The sequence below is a fragment of the Acomys russatus genome, chromosome X (assembly GCF_903995435.1).
Source record: "Acomys russatus chromosome X, mAcoRus1.1, whole genome shotgun sequence".
In the NCBI taxonomy this organism is placed as follows: Eukaryota; Metazoa; Chordata; class Mammalia; order Rodentia; family Muridae; genus Acomys; species Acomys russatus.
The window spans coordinates 52727424-52747614 of NC_067169.1; the positions used below are offsets into that span (position 1 = coordinate 52727424).

The following is a 20191-nucleotide window of genomic DNA, read 5'->3' on the forward strand; positions in this document are numbered from 1 at the left end:
CACTCCGGTGCTCCTGGGGTCCTGAGTGAGCAGAAGAGTTCGTGAAGCCAGTATCTTAGTTGCAGATGTATCATCACTGCCCAGCCAGCTGCTTGCTGGAATGTTGCTTGCTGAGATAGGAGCTATGGGGTAGATTCTGGGGTCCCTGTTGTCTCTCTTTTCAGCACTACGAGTTCAAAACTTAGTAAGGGTTAAGAGAGACCCCAGGCTCTGCAGCTGTTGCCTATGTCCTGCCCATCTTCCCCATCACTTCCTACTGGGGATACCTGACAGGGTTTAAAACAGGAGCTAACAGGCACTTGGCCCTTCATCCTTATGACTGCTAGGCAACTGGCCAGACCTCAGTGGTGAAGGCATCCATTATATGAGCACTCTATGCGAGTGAGCCAAGGACAAGCATCTCTTAAGCAGCAAGACTTCGGTCCAGCAAATGGGCCCTGGACTTCCCTGGCCTGTGGATGCTAACAGATGCATTCAGGACCACATTCCCCACCCCAGCCCTGGCAAGCAGCATATGAGTAGGAGTCGGTCAAGTTTGAAACAACTTGTGGTATAAGCAGCCACAACGCCCGTCTCCTCACATTACTTTTGAAAACACTGCAGGGGAAAGAAGGCCAAGCCCAAAGCATCTGCAAGCCATATTCAGCCTCTTTGCTGCCAGTTTGTGACTGATGTGAAAAGCACACTGGGTTGCACATCTCTGAGAATTCTTTTTGCCTAGTGAACTGCTTTCTTTTTTAAAAGACTTTTTAAATGTATGTGTATGTAGGGTAATAGTATGCCCTGTGTGTATGGGTGCCCAAAGAGGACAGGAAAGAGCATCAGATCCCCTGAAACTGGAGTTACAGGACATTATGAATCGCCCCCTCACCCCCCAATGTAGACTCAGATCCTCTGGAAGATCAGCAAGGACTCCTAACCACTAAACCAACTCTCCCACCCTGAGTTGTTGGTCTTCTAAGCCTAGCTCCAGTGGTCTCTCTAATTCCTTCCTTGGGACAAATAAACAGGTTTTAATTCAACCCTTAGTATTGCTACTGAAATACACTTGAATATTCACTCATTAATTCAATAAACTTCATAAAGAGACGATGTCTCACATACAGCTACAGTCCTAACACTTGGAGGATGAGGCAAGAGGATGGCAAGTTTGAGGCCAGACTAGGTTACATAATGAAGTTGTTTTGAAAGAAAAGGAAAGGGCAAGGAAAAGAACTCTCAGTGTGTTGTATAAGCTGATCTTGAACTCCTACACCCAACGGCCACCGCACTCCAGACTCACACATAGCTGGTATTATAGGCACATACTACCAGGCCTGGCTTTCAACAAACCTTTATTGATTTCATTGGCAAGGGCAGTGCTGGGTGGCATGAAAGAAGAAATAAACAATACTTGCCCTTAAGAACTAGCTAGTCTAGTAAGGAGAGAAACAGAGAGCAAGCAATGAGTCTTAAGTGTGTATAGGCTCACACAGAACTCCCTGAGAGGGGCAGCCCTGACGTTGGAAACAGAGGAAGAGATCCCCAGGACCAATAGAATGGAAAGTGAAGGGAATCCAGCTGAGGAACACACAGGGCTTTCCTGGCCTGGAGAACCTTGAGCAGATGCCGACAGCTCTGGAAGTCAATGGCATTGCTCAGGCGTTGGAGAGCAGCCCTGTGATGGGTGTGTGAGGAATGGAGAGCTGGGAGTGGCAGGAAGTGAGACAAATCTTTTGGGGCCTGGTGGGCCATGCTGTGCATCTTGGCCACTTTTGCTCTGGAGGCAGTACGGAGCCAGCTGCAAGGCTAAAGGGTAGGGGCAGGGGCCTGTATGTGTCAGGATAGAAGGGATGATGGAGCCAGGCGGTGGTGGTAACGCCTTTAATCCCAGCACTCGGGAGGCAGATCATTGTGAGTTCGAGGCAAGCCTGGTCTACAAAGCCAGTCCAGGATAGTCAAGGCCAAACAGAGAAACCCTGTCTCGAAAAAACAAAAGCAAACAAACAAAAAACAACAACAACAAAAGAAGGGACAGTGGAAAGGTGCTCATTGGGGAGCTGGATCAATCAAGACCTGAAGACTGGGGGGTAGGAGTGATGTGTGCATGAACTTTCTGTCTTTGTGACAAATGCTTGCAATAAACAATTTATAAGGGGGAAAGGGTTATTTGGGCTGATTACATAAGAGGTTTCAGCAAATGGTTGGCTGATCCCCTTGCTTTGAGTCTGTGGTGAGGCAGAACATTCCGATGGGAAGAAAAGCTACTCAGCTTAAGGTAGCCAAGAAGCTAACAAGAGAAATATCCCAGCACCCCTTTAAGGGCACATCTCCAATGACCTAACTTGCCTCTAGTGGGCTCCCCCTACTAAAGGTCCCCCCCGCCCCGCAGCCCAGCAATGCTATCAGCTGGGAGGAAGGATGTGTGAAGCTGCTACTACAGCCAGTCCCGGGGACCTGGCTGAGCACTCCATGGGGCCTGTCTCCCATGGGCATCTACCCTGAGTCTCTACAGGGCATCCCAAAGATGATGACACATTCAAAAGCAAACTCCTGGCCTTGTCGCCTGCTGTTGCTGTAGTCCTTCCCACCACTGTTAATGTCCAACTGAGCTTTCCAATTGCTCAGAACCCAAATCTCGTCAATTCTTTTCTCCTGTCCACCCCATCCAAATCACATCGTTTCCACCTTCAAAATACATCTGGGACCAAGAGACATGTTACCACCTTCGTGGTCTGTGGCCTGTCTGTCACCTCTCATCTTGAGACCTACAAGCATCCTGTGGGATCTCCTGGCAGATTCCTTCCAGAATCCTCTCCACTATTCTCACCACTACAGCTAGTGTGACCCTGACATAAAGAAGATGGGACCTTGCCTTGGCAAAAGCCCTCTCTAATGGCTCTCCCTTTCAGATTGTCTGTGAGGTGTCACATCCCTACTTGTGTGACCCTGTACTGACTGCTTCTGGTCAGTCACTGATCCAGCCTCCTTGTTGCTCCCTAGAGCTTCCAGGGCCTTTGCACGTGCTCTTCCCTTTATCTGGAGTTCTTTTCTCCAGATCCCTGTGCTGCTCCCTCCCTCCCTCCCTCCCTCCCTCCCTCCCTCCCTCCCTCCCTCCCTCCATTCAGAACTCTGTACTCTGCCTCATAGTTAAGCTTCTTTGGCTCACCTCTTAGAGAGCAGCAGCCCCCCCCCAGCCCCAAAGCTTCTCCTTTGTCTCATGCTTCTCCTATCACCCCCCCGACCCCGAGACAGGGTCTCTCTCTCTGTAATAGCCCTGGCTGTCCCGGACTCGCTTTGTAGACCAGGCTAGCCTCGAACTCACAGCGATCCACCTGCCTCTGCCTCCCAAATGCTGGGATTAAAGGCATGCACCACCATGCCCAGCTGCTCCAAACTTCTTGCTTGCTACATGCTCTAATCATTTATTTTATTTGTTCTCTCTCTCTCTCTCTCTCTCTCTCTCTCTCTCTCTCTCTCTCTCTCTCTCTCTCTCTCTCTCTCTCTCTCTCTCTCTCTCTCTCTCTCTCCCCACCAGAATGTCAACCCCGTGAAGCAGATGTGTTCCCTCTCCTATCTCTCCCTATGGTTTGGATAGTGACCAGGGCATAGGGACTACTTAAGGACCTAGTGAGTAGAAGAGCAGAGGAACATCAAGGGTCACTGAGTTGCCCTGGGCCACCTCTAGGCCACGTGCCATCAAAGTCTCGGGAGTAGATGGTTTGAGGGCAGCGGAGAGTCCACTGGATTATAGGAGTTAGCAGGCCTAGTGGGAGAACCCTTGGACTAGTCCCTTCCCCCCGCCCCCACCTGCAGTTTGCTCATTTGTAAAAGTAACTGTAAATAAACACTGGAGGGAGATGGGGAGATGGATCAGAGGGTAAACCTGAGTTTCATCTCTAGATCTACAGTGGAAGGAGAAAGCCAACTCCCGACAGAGTTGTCTTCCAATAGCCTCATGTGCATCAAGATGCACACGCACTTACACACACACACACACACACACACACACACACACACACACACACACACACACACACACACACACACACACACACACACCAATTCTTAACTAATTAGACTAGAGCATAGCTCAGTGGCAGAGTACCTGCATAGCGTGCACAAAGCCCTGGGTTTCATCCCTGATACTACAAAAACATTAAGTAAATACAATGTAACAGATAAATAAACTACTTTATATTGTGATGTCATAATCTTTAAAAACCAGGCCTGGCGGCATGGGCCTGGTATCCGGCTGTTTAGGAGGCTGAGGTGGGAGGATCTAAAGTTTAAGGCCTGCCTGGACTGGGATTCAGAGTAAGATCAAGGGCAGCCTAGGCAACTTAAAAAGACCCTGGCTCAAAATAAAAACTAAAGAAAAGGACTAAAATTGCAGCTCAATAGCAAAGCCTTTGCCTAACATGCACACTTAATTTCCAGTACTACAAAAACAAACAAACAAACAAGCAGTGTTTGGAGTTGTTTGGCATTGAGATGAGCAACTGACAAGCCGGCCTTGCCACTCAGGCCCTGAGGCAGAAGACAGAGGTTTTCACTCCTGTGATTCCCCATTTCTTCCTTGACCTCTTCTAAAACACAGTCTTATCTTCAACCTCCATCTATAAATAATACTCCATTACAGCTGTTCAAATAATAATGGGAAAGGGGCTGCCAGGCTGCTGCATTCAGCTGAACCAGCAGTGTTCCCTGAAGTGGGCTTGGTCCTGACCAGATGGCCTCACACAAGGCAGTGGTCTGGGAGAGGCCAGTGGTGGGATGGCAGTCCAGCCCACTTCTCAGAGCCAGTGTGCCCACTATGTCTGCTGCTCATGTGGGCCCACTTCCTCTCCTAGACCTTTCTTATCTAGTCTAGTCAGAGCTTACAGTTTACCTGGTGCCTGTCATTTAAGATTTAATCCTCCCTGTAACAACGCGAAATCAGCATCCTTGGGGACCAGTTCTCAGAGAACACAGGTTCAGTGGAGGTCCCACACAACCTCTTCCTTTTGTAGCAATCACCAGATACTTTCTCACCAAAGTCTAGGCTGGAGCTATAAGAAGGATGCTCCATTCTTTCTTTGGCTCTAATGTAGGCTGCAGGTGGAGCCTTAGGGAGGGAAACGCAGGCCAGGCCAGATGGAAGTCATCACTACCCCACTGGCTCCAGGAGGCTGAGCAGAAGGGAGTTGCCTTCTCAGCCTAGCCTCACCAGGAATGCTGAGGTTCCTAAGGCCAGTGGGAGGGGGGGGCAGGTTACCCTAGGTGATGAACTGTTTTCCTTTCTCTTTTGAGCACTTAGTGAGCTGTTCTTTGTTGCAGTAGAAACAGAAAACCAGAAAAGCCCAGTGGGGGTTGGCTAAACTTTGCCTTTGTTCTGCTGAATTAGGAGGACTAGGCAAGGAGCTGGGTGGGGCCAGCACAAGGGCAAAAAGTCCCCCAGATAAAAGACCAGGATAGAATTCTAGTGAAAACAATGACAATAACCCAAAGCGAAAAGCACTAACTTCACCCGGTCAGGAAGACACCCCTCCCTCCTCACAGGTCTGAATGTGCAGCCTCCAGCAGGGAGCAATGAAACTCTGGACTCTTAGCATACCTAGCTAGTGTTCTCTTGGCCTGGATGTGATACAGACCACCCCAAAGAGCCCTGTCCACCAAGTATCCTTGGAACTCTGTGATCCAGATGTTTTTCTACCTCGTGAGGAACAAGAACTCAAACGTGTCATTGAGTTTGCCAAACACATTCCAAAGACATGGTTGTCTAGTTGGTAAGAACACAGGTGCAGGGCCCACTCTTCCTCACTGTGACGGTCCACAGCTGGGTGGTACTGAGCAAGTAATTAAGCCTATGCACCCCAGGTCCCTTGCCTTACGATGGTAATGCTCTTGAAAAGCAGAGATTTGTTTTTTCATCTTTCATTCAGTGCTGTTTCTCTGGGCCTCATGAAATACTGGGCATCTGGTTGGTACTTGGCCTCTACTTACTACACATGCATATGACTTAGGATGGGAGCTGGCAGTTAGTAGGCACCAAAGATGTCAGTTACTATCATGTGAGTTTTTCACATTTTCACCGGACTTCCAAGAAGAGCATTCTAAACTTCATTCATGTCAGTGTTATCCTGTGAATGGTTCAAATTCTAAGTTCATGTTCCCAGAGGAGGAAGCAACAGACTCAAAATTGGGGGGAGGATGTTTGGGCCACAGAAGATTAGGAAAGTAGCCTTGAAAACTTGATTTTATTTATTTATTCATTTATGATTTTTTGAGACAGGGTTTTTCTTGTAGTCTTGGCTGTCCTGGACTTGCTTTGTAGACCAGGCTGGCCTCAAGCTAACAGTGATCCGCCTGCCTCTGCTTCTCAAAGTGCTGGGATTGAAGGCGTGCGCCACCATGCCTGGCAAGGTGAAAGCGTGATTTTTAGCATCCTTCCTTTCACTCACTCATCCATTCTATTAATATGTGACAAATACCCAATAGGCCAAGTCCTGAGTTTCTAGAAACTGGGGGAGACAGTGGGAACAAAGCAGGCAAGCCTTGAATTTACTATGTAGTGGAGGCAGCCAATGATATAAAGAAAAGAAAGCAGTATAGTATGGAAGGCTAGAGGCAGGTCAGCGGTCTACTGACAGGGGTCTAGGTGTGAAGGGTTGGGGAAAGGGATCACGTGGTATGTATGCAGAAAGGTCCTGGCACTGAGTGTCCTCTAGCAAGAGTGGTGGTTGGATGGGGTTAAGCAATGATTGCCTAGTTTTCAGCTTTCCTGGAGGTGGTTCAGTGATGGTGACTGTTCTGCACAGCAAGCTCTACTTAGTGTTCATGAGGCCTGCTCCTTCACATGATGAGACTCCATCTCATCTTTCACGACAACATAGGCACATCACAGCCTGGGGTGATCACCCTTATTCATTACCTGTTTGGTCCTCTGATGCCCAGTATAGAGTTGGCACCAAGGAAATGCTTATTGAATGAAGGGATAAATGGGCAACTGTTGTTTCCTCTGCTGACTGGGTCATTCCCACTCTTCCACGGACACACAGTTTATCTTTCATTCCACGTGAGAAGCCTCCATCGGCTTCCTTGCACCTACCTGGAAACTCTTGACTATCCTTAGTGGTTCTCTGTGAAGCCTTTCTTGGCTTTTCCAGGCAGGGTGGATCCTTCCATGCTCTGAACATTCTGTCACATTCTATACCCTCCATCCTACCTCTGATCACTCTATAGGGTTTATCTGTTATTCCCATTTCCTCTCTTAACCTGTGATTTTTCTCAATGGCAAGGACAATTTTGTCACCTCTGTACCTCCAGCACCAGCCCTTAGAGGATGCCCAATGACTATTTATTGAAAAAGGGTTGTGAATATAGTCGGTAGAGCTTGTACCTAACATGCCCAAAGCCCTCAGTTCCATCCACAGCACGCAAAAGTGGAATCATTGGGGTGCGGTGGGGGGGGGGAATAATGATTATGAATGGCGTGTCAGGTTTTCTTTGAATAGTTGGCTGGAACTGACTTGTAGTGGTTAGTGACAGCCAATTGTTAAATATTTAGGAATGTGTGAGCCAAATGGTAAACATTCCATCTTTTAAAATTATATCAGAAAACAGAAGACAAACCGAAACCGAGGGACAGTCAACAAAATAAATGACCAAAAATGTGCAATATGGGATTCTGGAGTGGATCCTAGAACAGACAAAGCTGTGTAGGGAAACCTGATGAAATCCCAGTAATTTTGTCCTTTAGTTTACAGTGCTGCACCAAGATCACTTCCCTAGTCTTGGCAAATGCTTTGTAATTATGCAAGATGTCAACTGAAGGGGGAGCTTGGTGAAGGGTACACAGGGAAGTCACGGTACAGAAAGGAGTCTTGTAAGTCTAAAATTATCCTGGAATTTTAAAATAAACTGTTAAGCAAACATACTAAATTGTATAACCCTGTAATTAAATAAATCGTGTTGAAAATGAAGGTGTTAAGTACAGCTGCTCACTTCCTACTTCTCCGGCAGCTTTCCACATTGATCAACACCCCTGCATTTCTTGCCATCCCTTGCCTATGCATAGCATACTGCACCAGGGCTCCTTGCACTTTGTGTCAAATTCATGTCACTTCAGAAGCTTGAAATGGGCCAAAACGAGTGTATCTATGTCATGGAAATCTAAAAGTGCCACAAATCAGGACTTGGGTTCTTGTTCTGGACCCTGTACTGTAGGCTTAAGAAAGTGATGGACGCTGTGTGGGCTTAGAATGCAGGAGGTCCTGAGCTCCATCCCCGGAAGGAGAGTTCAGAGGGAGAGGAGGGGAAGTGGAAGGAAGAAGAAAGGAAGAGGAAGGAGAGGGAAAGGGGAGGGGGAAGGAAAGAAGAGGAGAAAAGGAAGAGAAGAAGGAAGGAAGGAAAGAAGGAAGGAAGGAAAATGTTAATAACATACATGGACCTTGAAATGTGATCTGTCTATTACTGTTGACGTCATGCGTAGTGCGCCAATAACTGAGGAAATAATGCTTTCAGTAAGCATTGAGCTTCAACAAACAAATTCACACAATGAGGGATCAGTGAGGGTCTAGTGATTCTTTCCCAGTTCACTTTCTTCTTACTCCTGAATACAAATGAGCTATCTACCTTTCCTGTGCGAACTGCACTGGCCTTTCTACCACAAGCGTGATCAATGAAAGCACTATGTGAGAATCAACTTGCCATTATGAAATCTGCAATAAAGACTACCTATCTCAGGCCAAGTATGGTGGCGCACGCCTTTAATCTCAGCACTTGGGAGGCGGAGACACCCAGATCTCTGAGTTTGAGGTCAGCCTGGTCTACAGAATGAGTTCCAGGACAGCCAAGGCTATTTCACACAAAAACTCGGCCTCGAAAAACAAAACAATCAAACAACAACAACAAGAAAAAAAATCTCAAAGAATTACCATCTCATCATTGTTTGTGTGCTTTGTCATCTTACATAAGTAAATGTATATAGTACTTACTTATCTACACGCACACAGTTTTAAGATCCTATTGGTGAACATTTTTTAGAGCACTGCTAATCCCAAGAATACACTTTGTCCCCAGCTAAATTGAAGAAAAGAATATCTGCACCTCCTCTGTGCCAGGCCCCACCATATGGAGACCTTGGTTGTTCTTTGGCTCAACTGTGTGAAAGCACTCTGGTCTCTATTTTACAAATGGTACCATTGAGACCCAAAGAGGTTAGATGAAGCGGCCAGGAATAAAACACTACTTACACCTGCCTCCAAAGCTAGTTATCAGTTTTTGTTGCTGCTGTAACAAATTACCATCCATGTAGCCGCTTAAGGCAACACAAATGTATTTTCTTATGGTCAGAAGTCCAAAGCCATTTAAGCTCTGGTCCTCATACTTGAGTGGCAAGTGTTTATTCACTGAAAAAAAATCTTTCCAGACCTACATCATCATTTTCTTAGCATATGTTTACGATTCATGATAGCTTTCATTATTAATTATTACATTTTTTAATACATACATATAATGTTCTTTTATCATGGTCAGCTCCCATTTCCTTCTTCTGTTCCTCTCCCATTCCTGATTATCTTTTCCTCCTCCCTGACCTACTCTCTCTTCCACTTTCAGGCTTCTATTTGTTTGGTTTTAAGGACCCAGTGACTTTCATTAGGATTGCTTATGGAAGTCTTTTTTTTTTTTTTTTTTTTGAGACAGAGTTCCTCTGTGTGGCCCTGGCTGTCCTAGACTCACTTTGTAGACCAGGTTGGCCTCGAACTCACAGTGATCCATCTGCCTCTGCCTCCCGAGTGCTGGGATTAAAGGCGTGCGCCACCACGCCCAGCTTGCTTACAGGATTCTTACAGTTACCAGTGGCTACATCACTGAAGAAAATCTCTCTCCCTCTTCTGGAGACTATTAAGTGCCATAGGTTTTCAAGGAAGTGGGGCCCTTCATGATCCCTTGCCTTAGAGCTCCCGTTATCTGCCTTTAGGTCCTGAGAGGATGCTTTACAGGCCTTTCTCCTCTCCTGATGGGATGTTTTCCTTTTAATTTTTTTAATTTTTAATTTTTTTGAATTTTAAAAATTTATCTTTAACTTATATATGCACTTTACCTCCCCAACCACAGTCCCCTCCCTCCTGTCCTTCCAGTCCCCCCCACCCTCTTCCGCCTATCTCCCCTCCTCTTGTCCTGAAGAATGCATGTTATAGTTAGATATAATAAAAACCAATAAACATGTTTAGTTATATACTTTTATTGTTGTTTATTATATCTAACTAGATAATTCTTCAGGACCAAAAACTCTAGGCATTGGAAGTCACTCTCCTGGAAAACAATTGACGAAAGCATCTTACCCCAGGGCTGTGTGCACGCAGGAGTCAGGAGAATGAAGTGAGTCCCACGGTGGCGTATGTAGCCACTAAAACAAAAGGCAGCATGGAGAAGGATCACAGAAAGAAAAAAGTAGACAGAAACCCAGCTCACAACAGTGCCCAGGTCCTCATCTCCAGAACCTGGCCACGTTTGCTTCACATGGCAAAGGAGAGTAAGGCTTGCAAGGGGGAACAAAGCAGCTGCCCTTGACATAAAGGAGGTGTTTTATATACATACTTTCCTGAAGTTCTGTGTGTCTCTGGCTTTCTAGAATCTCCTGTCCGTTCCTTCCTTTCTCCAGTACCAGAGCAGTGTGGCTCTGGGACCTCTGGCTACTATGGTAGGCTTTACCACGTTGCTGTTGACCTGAGCTCACATTCTGAGGCTGCTTCTAGTCACTCACTATGGTCAGGCTTTGTGCATTTTCTTTTCTTCCTAGCTTTTCAAATCACCCTACTCTTGAAAAGGCCCGGTGGTGGTGGCGTTGCCAGTCTGTCTGTGTCTAGCACTCCTCTGTATGCTTTTTCAGGCTCCAGCCTCTAAGCAACAGTTGCCCACCTTTCTCACTCTCTGCATAGTAAGCGTCCTGGTTCCAGCCATGAGTAAACATCACCTACTGAGACTGTGGTCAGAAGTCACTCATGCCCCAGAGCATGACAGACAGACCCATCACACTGCATTTTGTCTCCGCCCTTGGCCTTGCTGAAAGCTGCTCCTTTCTAAAATGCCAAATTCATAACCACCCTTTGAAGTTCGGCCTGCATTGCACCTTGATATGGGCTCACTTAAATTTTTTTAAATTTGCTTTTGTTTTTTCACACAGTTACTTGTGTGTGTGTGTGTGTGTGTGTGTGTGTGTGTGTGTGTGTGTGTGTGTAAGTGTGCACATACCCACATGAACTCCAGGGTACATGTGGAGGTCAGAGGGTAAGTGTGGGAGTTGGTTTGCTCCTTTTCCATCAGTAGCACTTATTGTGACAAATATATCATTCATCATTATGGAGAAGCCACGGGCTTGTGACCACTAGGCTAAATAATAGCCACAGAGTGTGTCCCAGAACAATTAGTAATCTTTCCATGTGGTCTGGATTTCTGGCTCCTTTTGAAAAACAGAAAATCTGCATTTCCACAGGACAGCAGGTAACTGTGTTGGGATGGTGACTTCCCCTTTAGCTAAAACATGTGCTGCCCAGATCTTCACAGTCCCCACCAATCCTTACTGTATTTTCCCCACCTTTCTTCACTATCCTGTCTGCTTGGCTCTTTGGGCATTTGAGTTGTCTGAACTATTTCATTCATGCCCAAGTTCCTACATATACTACAACCTCTTATGTATATTTGAAACTCTGGATTTCTTTTGTTTCTCTCATTCTGGTACAGATGGTACAGACACAGCACAATGTTCCATCAATACTGAGATGAAACAATCTTCCTCTAGGTGTTTTTTTTTTTTTTCTTTCATTTTAGGTGTATGGATGTTTTGCCTGCATGTATGTCTGTGCACCACATGTGTGCCTCTAGGTGATTTTAGAATATGCGCCAATTCACTTTCGCAGCACAAGAAGGCATTGTAAAAGTAGCATTGAGTGAGAGGACCTCACATCCCTGAGCCAGAGGAACTCTGTGTGAGAGGCAATACTGCTTGTGCATCACCGAGGAATACTGAAGTTCAGAGAGCCACGCAGTAGGGCTGGAGCAGTAAATATGACAGTTTCCGCCTTTGTTGTAGAAAGAAGCTTCTGGAGATGGAAAGGAGCTGTTCCCTTCCCCCCCCCCACCCACCCACCCACTCACCCAGGGACTCTCTGAGATGGTTTCTGCACATACTCTGAGAGTTCCTTTTGCTTAGACAGAGATCAGGCATGTGTCACGCACCTGTTCTGCATGCCTCCTACACTCTGGGGGAACTCCAAGCCTCCCAGAAGCCCACTGCAAAGGTGAAACAGATGAAGCCAAATTGCTGTTGGGATTTAGGGCCCATCTGATGAGTCACATCCAATTGACGGAAGCACCAATGGCCCTCCTTGCCCATGTGTGCTCAGAGCTTGCTACTCCCTCATGCCGTCACTGGCGTGCGGTGTGGGGTGGAAAAACACAGAGAAATTATGCGTGGCTAATTGTGCAGCAGCAAGCAGGAAGGAATGTGCGAATGCCAGAGGCTCCCACTGGGGCAGAAGTCTGGTGTCATGTGTTCCTGAACAGCTGCAGGAAAACTTGTCTGGACCCCTGGATGCAGAGGGGTGGGTCTGGCAGACGTGGGTTATATGTGACTTTGGTGGCAGAAAGGATTTATAGAAAGCAGATATTCAGCATCTAAAAACTTTCCTCTGAAACCTTTTGGTCTCCTTTCTTTGACACCCTTGGCCCCTCTGGTCATCTCCAGCTCTAGCTATAGCTAAGAAAGGAACTAGCCATAGCTAAGAAAGACCCCCAGCTGCAGGGTCAAAACATTCTTTAACACTTGACATGCCCACGTATCCATCTTACGGTCACTAAAATGTGCCTGCTCAGCTGGGTGCGGGCACTAAGCCTCTGGACCACAAGCTCAAGACTGGCCATGAAGTGGAAAAGGTGGGCCAGGATGGAGTGAGGAAGTTAGAGGCTCAGCTAAGACATTTATTTTGTCTTTCAGTCTCTATGGGAAGCCCAGAATCCATGGCCCAAGTACCTCCTCTGGTGCTACAAGCACAGCCTTAGTGGGCCACTCAGTAATCCCCATGACTTACCTCTTTCTGTATAAGAAAGCACAAGGTAGTGTTTGCCTTGTAATGTTTGAACTATCAAGAGGTGAAAGTTCAAGCTCTATAGTGATACAAGTAAACAACAAAGTGTGTATGTGTGTGTGTGTGTATGTGTGTTTTACTAGGGACAGAACCCAGGCTTTACACGTGCTAAACAAATGCTGCATCTGAGCTATACCCCAGCCCTATTCATTCCTCCTGATTGAGGGCTCCCTGCGAGCCAAGCGCTAGTCTAGGTTATTTAGAGTCATTATTTCTTTAATGCTTAAAAGAAAGATCGAGAACTTGAGTTGAGAGAAGAAAACTAAGTCATCAAAGGTCACCAAAGGAGTAAATAACAGAGCCAGCATGTGCTCCACGCAGAGGCAGCACACCACCTGCTAGTCCCACTTGACACACGAGAAGAAAATGGGACTTCGGAGGGTGCAAGCGTCAGGGGCAGGCCTGGGTTTTCCTCTTCTGTCTCTGCTGTTTAGCTTGCTGTGTGATCTTAGGCACATTACTTAGCCTCTCTCAGCTGTCTCCTGCTTGCACAAAGAGTCAAGAGTTGGAAATGTCAGAACCCAAAACCCCTGAAAGTCTATAAACTATGGAAAGCAGTATTAGCAGGAGGCGGCAGAGAGGAGGAGACTCAGAATACCCCAGACGCAAAGAATGAGAAGGCGACCTTGGTGTGCCTCGGCTTTATGAGGTGGAAGCAGGCCTGGAAAGGACACTTGTCAAAATGGATATTTCCCGCGTGCACGCACTCACACGTGCACATGCACATGCGTGCACGCACACACACACACACACACTCACACAGAGACTCACACACGCGCACATGCACACCACACACACACACACACACACTCTCTGTCTCTCTCTGTCTGTCTCTCTCTCTCTCTCTCTCTCTCTCTCTCTCTCTCTCTCTCTCTCTCTCTCTCTCTCTCTCTCTCTCCAGCCATTCTGGAGTAGTAGTCACATGGACCAGGTAGGCATGATGGTGGCCAGGTTCCGCAGGCACACCTACACAATGGGCTGCTGCTGCCACCTAGGGGACAGTGGTGACCTTGAGCTTGGACTGTGTGAGCTATGATTCTGCCACTTTGTTGCTCCTTCCCTGTCCTCTGCTGGTTTCTGATGGAGGGGGTGGCCTGGCCTTGTTCAGCGGTGGGGATGGGAGAGGGATGGCCTGGCCCTGTTCAGCAGTGGGGAGGGGAGAGGGGTGACCTGGCCCTGTTCAGCAGTGGAGAGGGGAATGAGGCAGAGCAGCAAGTGCCGCCTCTGTTTGGGGAGTTATAAATAAATCCATCTGGAAGTGTTTGGGGCTGTGAGAGCTAGGGGCTGGCCCTGCAGTTCAGGCCATGTGGCACATATTTCCATCCACACCAGCCCCCCCCCCCAAGTCCCCAGAGACTGTCTGAGACGGGTAGGAACGTCTCTGGCCCCACCTCAACTACCAGCCCCCACCCAGGCCTCCTCTACTCTTGGTGGAATGCACAAAATCATGGCTGAGCACTATTTTGAACTATTTCAGGGGCTCCTGGATGCCTGATAAATGAATGAATGGTTTTTGTAGCTCAGCATTGAGCTTGCTAGGCAGGGCCTGTGATAGAAGTGATACACACTGGGGTTTTAGGATTACCTTAGCAGGCAACTAAGGCTGGCCCAGGGATAAAGGCCCTGCTCAAGTGTGTTTGTCCCTTGGTCTCTAGCACCCAGCAGTACGATACTCAGTCAGAATGAAGCTATGAAATGACTTATCAGTGTCTCAAGCACTTGGTGCACACACCCTCCTGTGCTAAGCAAGGAGAATAGAAAAGGACAGCCTCAGAGAACTTGAAATCACAGTTCAAGTTGCCCCCTTATCCATGGGGTGTCGGCTCCAAAGACACCTAGTGGATGTCTGAAGTGGCTTCCTTTCATAAAAGCTCTGTGATGAGACTCAGCTGATATGCTAGTCACAGATAGAGATTAAAAAACAGTAACTAATAACGAAAAAAGAATCATTATAACCATAAACTGCTAGAGGAGTTATTTTTTTTAATTGTTTATTTCTCGATTTTTGCTTTAATATTTTCAAACTACAGTTGCCAGTGGGTAGAGGAAACTTCAGAAAGTGAAACCATGGGTGCAATGTGGGGACCACCACACCATTGGCAATTAAGGTTACACAGTTCTTTGCAGCGTGACACTCTCCTTTGCACTCAATGCCCCGACTTCCTGGCCTGAAATGACAGTTGTACTCTGGAGCCATTGTGACAACCAGACATGCCTCTACACATTTTCAGATATTTCTGGGGGGAGGACACAGAAGGGACAAGGTCATTTGTAAGAAACTTGACAGTAGGGAGTAGAAAAGACGCTGCTTCTCCCAACATGAGCTGTCTATGCTGACAGGCACACTAGTGCTATAGAACTAGGGAGTTGTGTTTGCCCCAAAGGTATAAAATGATCCCTAATTACTGGATCAGATCCCAGAAAACCACAAGACCACAGTTCTACCAAATTGGTTTGGAGCCAAGATGTGAGCGCAAGCTTGGCAGTTAGGGACAAGTTGGTGAGATGATTACTTGGGAATGCCCAAAGGCAACAGGATCCCAGCCCCAAGGACAGGTGAGGGCTTGGGGAGGTGGAGCTGATTGGGAATACACTATGGTGGAAGTTGCACTGGAAAGCCTGAGCTCCATTAAAATGGCTGCAGGTTAAGGTATTGGTGTTACAGGGAAACCTTCCCCCGCCCCCCGCCCCCCCCCGCCAGAGATGAGTACTCACAGTTCATAGCCAAATGAGAGTTTTTATTCTAGTCAGCTGGGACTACACTCAGGTATTTGGGACCCAAGCATAGCCTCAAGTGTTTAGGGTAAGGGATTTTTAAAGGTAAAAACCACATCTTGGTATCTCACTTGGCAGCTGTAAGAGGAGGCCTGCACAGACAGGCGATTTAAGTGAGGCTGAGGTAAGTTAACCGGGGCAGCCTGAGCTTCCATTTCTAGACTAGAGTTGGGTAATTTCCATAGGATTCACCACTGAGAAGAACAAATTCTAGTTAAAACTGAAAAGGCTTCAGCAAGACTACAAGATGGAGGAACCTCTGCACTGTCTTGCCCTGTCACATTGGGAAGGGTGAAGAGCGATGGCAAGATACAGGCCCATCATACAGCACGCAGGCACTGTGCTGTCTCTTCTCTGCCTCGTGTACCCATTCATGGGGTGAGCATCCTCATCCAGGCCTTCACCTTGTGTTAGGATCGTGGCAGCAGTGTCCTGACTGATCTTTTCTGTTTCTTTGCCTTCTGGAATAATCATTTTAGTTGTGCTGGGGATAGAACCCAAGGCTCCCCATAGCTGGGCAAGTCTTGCATTCAGCCAAGATTATCTTGAGTTCTCGCTTTCACCATGTCTACCAACGTTCACCAAGTGCCATCTACTGAGCCTGGCAATCTGACCTCCATGACCCAGCCCCTATCACCTGTCGTTCTGGCCAGTTGGCTCCAATTAACTTGTTCTAGACTCCCTGCTTCCCCTTCTCCCAGATCTTGCTGTGTAACAAACGCCAAGCTTTCACTCCTTGTGGCCTTAACATCCTTCAATGCCCTTTGAACCTTTCTCTTTGCAGAGTGAATGCTTAGGATTCAAGGTGCAGCTGAAGTGTTTTCTCTTTAGGAAAGCCTTCCCAGGTCTCTGATACAAGCAGCCACCCTCCCCACTGTGTGGTCAGTGTACCCACTGGCTAGTCAGGTGCCTAAGGGCATCAGCCAGGCCTCATTTGGCTTTGCCATCCTCCTCATGCCCCAGTGGGGACAAAAGAGAAGGTACAGCTGGCACTGATAAAGTGACCCAATGATTAGGTTCTCCTCAATTGGGCCATGGGTCCATTTGAGCCACTCTTTATAGCTGTTTCCTTGTGACTACCATATTTGGGTGAGGGTTTTTTGAAACGAGCCAGTGAAAGAACAAGATGGAGGGCCAAGACCAGGATGGGGGGGGGGGACAGAGAGAGAAGGAGGGAGGGAGGGACAGAGAGAGGGGGGGAGGGAGCGAGGGAGAGAGGGGGAATGGAAAAAGGAGGGGCAAGAAGGCTAGAAGGGGAAAGTGGGCAGAGACCCTTTAGCAGTTCCCAGCCAAAGATCACTGTGGCAGCACAGAGTCAGGTAAGGAAGGCCTGAGATTCTAGAGATGAAAGCAGTTGCTGAGGTGGGTCAGCCAAGTCTACAGTTATTAATGAGCATTAGTGCCCTTCAGTGACAAGCAGTTCATGGAGGCATGTCCTGCTAGGACCAAATGACAGTCAACCAGGACACCGCTTAGTAAAGAGCAGAAACAAGCATCGATGTAAGAGCTGCCAAACCCCTCTGAGAGCTCTCAAGGGCTCCCAGGGCCACTGGAACCCCAGAACTTCCTCACCCCACATGCCTCACTCTTGCCTAGGAAAAGTAGATACCAGGAGAGACAAATGCTGAGCAGCCAGGATTCTAAGGCCAGGGCCAGACCCATGTGACACACAGTTCATTTGACCCTTACTATGATGCTGTGAGGTATCAAGTGGCTCCATTTTTAGATCAGAAAACTGAGGTCCTGGCTGGGTTCTTAATATTAAGGACACTCAGCTTGAGAGGGCTGGATTCAGGATGCTATCGTAGGTTAACCCTCGCTTCATGAGTGGGGCCAAGATTCAGAGGCTGGCAGCCATTTGATCTGCAGCATTTCTGACTTTGGCCGCGGGACTCATTTCTTTGGATTGATTTATGTCAGTGTAAACAAAACACCAACAGCTTTTCCTAGCTTTGGGATGGGCCCTCAGAATCACGTGCTGTCCTCCTTGTCCCAGCTGGGCACCTTGGCTCAGGGCTTCATGAATTTGAAGCAGAGCTTCAAATCTCAGTGTACACTGAGAAACACGCAGGGTGCTTTTTTGTCCTGAAACACACTCAAACATGGGTACTTTGCAGCCTGGGGCTAGGATTTCCAGCCGCTCCCTCTCAATGACCTCACCAGCATATGATATGGCTGGTGCTTGCCTGGGCTCCTGGTCCTCCCGCCCCCCTGCCTTTTAATTTCTTTCAGATGTCTCCTTCACACTGTCCCCACTGTGGCCCATTGCTTTCGCTCAGTGGGTGATGGATGCCTTCTGTCTGTTGGCAGCTAGCTGTGAATGACAGGAAGTTGGACAGGGCAAATTGGGACAGCTTTTCTTGGAATTCTGATGTTGACGTGGTTAGGCTAGCTCATGTAGGTAGAGTGGCTGGTGCCAGGGGCCCAGGGAAGGGGGCAAAATGGCATGGAACATCCCCTCTCCCCAGTAGAGGGCTTGGCTCTGAGGTGGGATGGGTTCACTTGAAAGCCCATGATGGCCGTTTTCTGGACTTGTTCTAGAGTCAGGAACAGACTAGAAGAATCCTTTGAGTTTCCCAGAGTTATGTGTCCTGCCCAAGTGGCAGTATGTTAGGATGCTCCTGCTACACAGAGCCCCTCGGAAATCTTGCTGACAGCAGAACTCCCATTGATTCGCACAATAACAAGTAGAGGAACTGCTCTTGGCTTGGGGCTTGTGCTCTGGCCATCTTAGTAGGACACGATGCCTCAGAAATCCCTTCAGAACCTATCCAGAGGCGAGGTAAGAGAAGATGGATAAAAATGAGCAAGCGTGTGATATACATAGTGAAAATTGCCATGAAGAAATCTACCATTCTGTACAGTGAATATGTACAAATAAAGTATATGGAAAATCTGAGCTGGCTGTGGTCACTTAGGCCCGTGACACCGGAAGTGACCAGAACCCAAGCAGAAAGATTGTGAGTTTGAGGCCAGCCTGGGCTACCAGATCCTGCCTCAATATGCATAGGCCCTCTGCACACATGTAACAGTTGTGTAGCCTGGCCTTCATGTGGAACTCCAAACAGCGGGAGCAAGGGCTGTCTCTGACTCTGTTGCGTTTGGGACCCTTCCTCCCTAGTGGGCCACCTAGTTTATCCTCAGTAAGAGAAGATGCGCCTAGTCCTACTGCAACTTGAGATGGCAAGGCTGGTTGATAATCTATTGGAGGGCCCTCCTTCTCTGAAGAGAAAGCAGGGAGGGGAGGTGGGAAAGGAAGGGCTGGGAAGAGAGGAGGGAGTGGAAAACAGTTGAGATGTAAAGTAAATAAATAAATTTTTTAAAGGTTCCTGGCTTAAAAGTTAAAAAAAAAAAAAGCAAATCTAAACAAGGAAGAACGTGGCCACTTCTTCTCACTGTCCTTGGAGGAGAGGTTTGCCTGAAGGGGTGGGGTGCAGCCAACACAGAGGGCCTGCACCGAGAGAGCAGGAAAAGGGATGTCCTCGGCTCAGTTTCTTTTTTTTCTTCTCATGTCTTTCCAGGTGCCTGCCACTGGGTGGTGAACGGGACTCGCAGCCAGAGAGCAGGGGAGCTTGTGGATGTAGCCAGCACAGGTCAGCTACCAGGGCTAAACTGGGTGCGGAGGGACAGAGAATATGTGGAAGGGCAAGTAGAAAATGACAGGACGGGCTGCCTGTCTTGGCAGCTGGCTTCTGCATTCCTGATTGTCACTGCTTTGTCGTTGAGACCTTTTCTGGTCACATTTCACAGTCCCCACCACCTCACACCCTTTTTACCATGCCGCTAGTAACAGCACTTCATACCACCCAGCAGCTAAGCTGCTCGTTCTGCTTGCCCAGTGCCCGCTCTCCCGGTAGAATGGGAGCTCCAGCAGGGCAAGGACTCTGTTTTGAACACTGCGATTGTGGCTATCTGGCACATAATAGGTGCTCAACAAATGGTGAATAGAGAAATGATTGAAAGGATGCAGTGGCCGGGGCCACCCAAGGTGAGTCTGCTCTTACTTAGCCTTTTGTGGTGGGTTGTAGACATCCCACTCGCACCTGGAGGTATCGTTCTTTAAAAAAAAAAAAAAGGCTCAACTGCTGCCATTTCTTCAGGTTTTCAGGTTTTCAGGGAAGACTTGGCTGCTCCCAGGATTGTGGCTGCATGACCCTCTGTCAACTTTAGCCTTCTAGGAGATGTTGCTATGTGGCCTGCTGTGTATTTTCTATGTGGTGATTAGCAGCTGTGGGGCATTGGCTTTTCCTCGGCTGCTAGTGGGCCTGCCTTGAAATGAGGATCAGAGCCACTCCCTTCAGGCTCAA

At 47.8% G+C, this 20191-nt stretch overlaps 1 protein-coding gene across 1 annotated transcript in view; it reads left to right on the plus strand.

Annotated features, from left to right (window-relative positions):
- Positions 1–20191, plus strand: part of Nhsl2 (NHS like 2) — a 246807-nt gene that overhangs the window by 86814 nt on the left and 139802 nt on the right. Inside the window, exon 2 of the mRNA XM_051142199.1 lies at positions 19406–19477. Within this exon, the coding sequence (XP_050998156.1) occupies positions 19406–19477 (72 nt within the window). The remainder of the gene's footprint in view (positions 1–19405; positions 19478–20191) is intronic.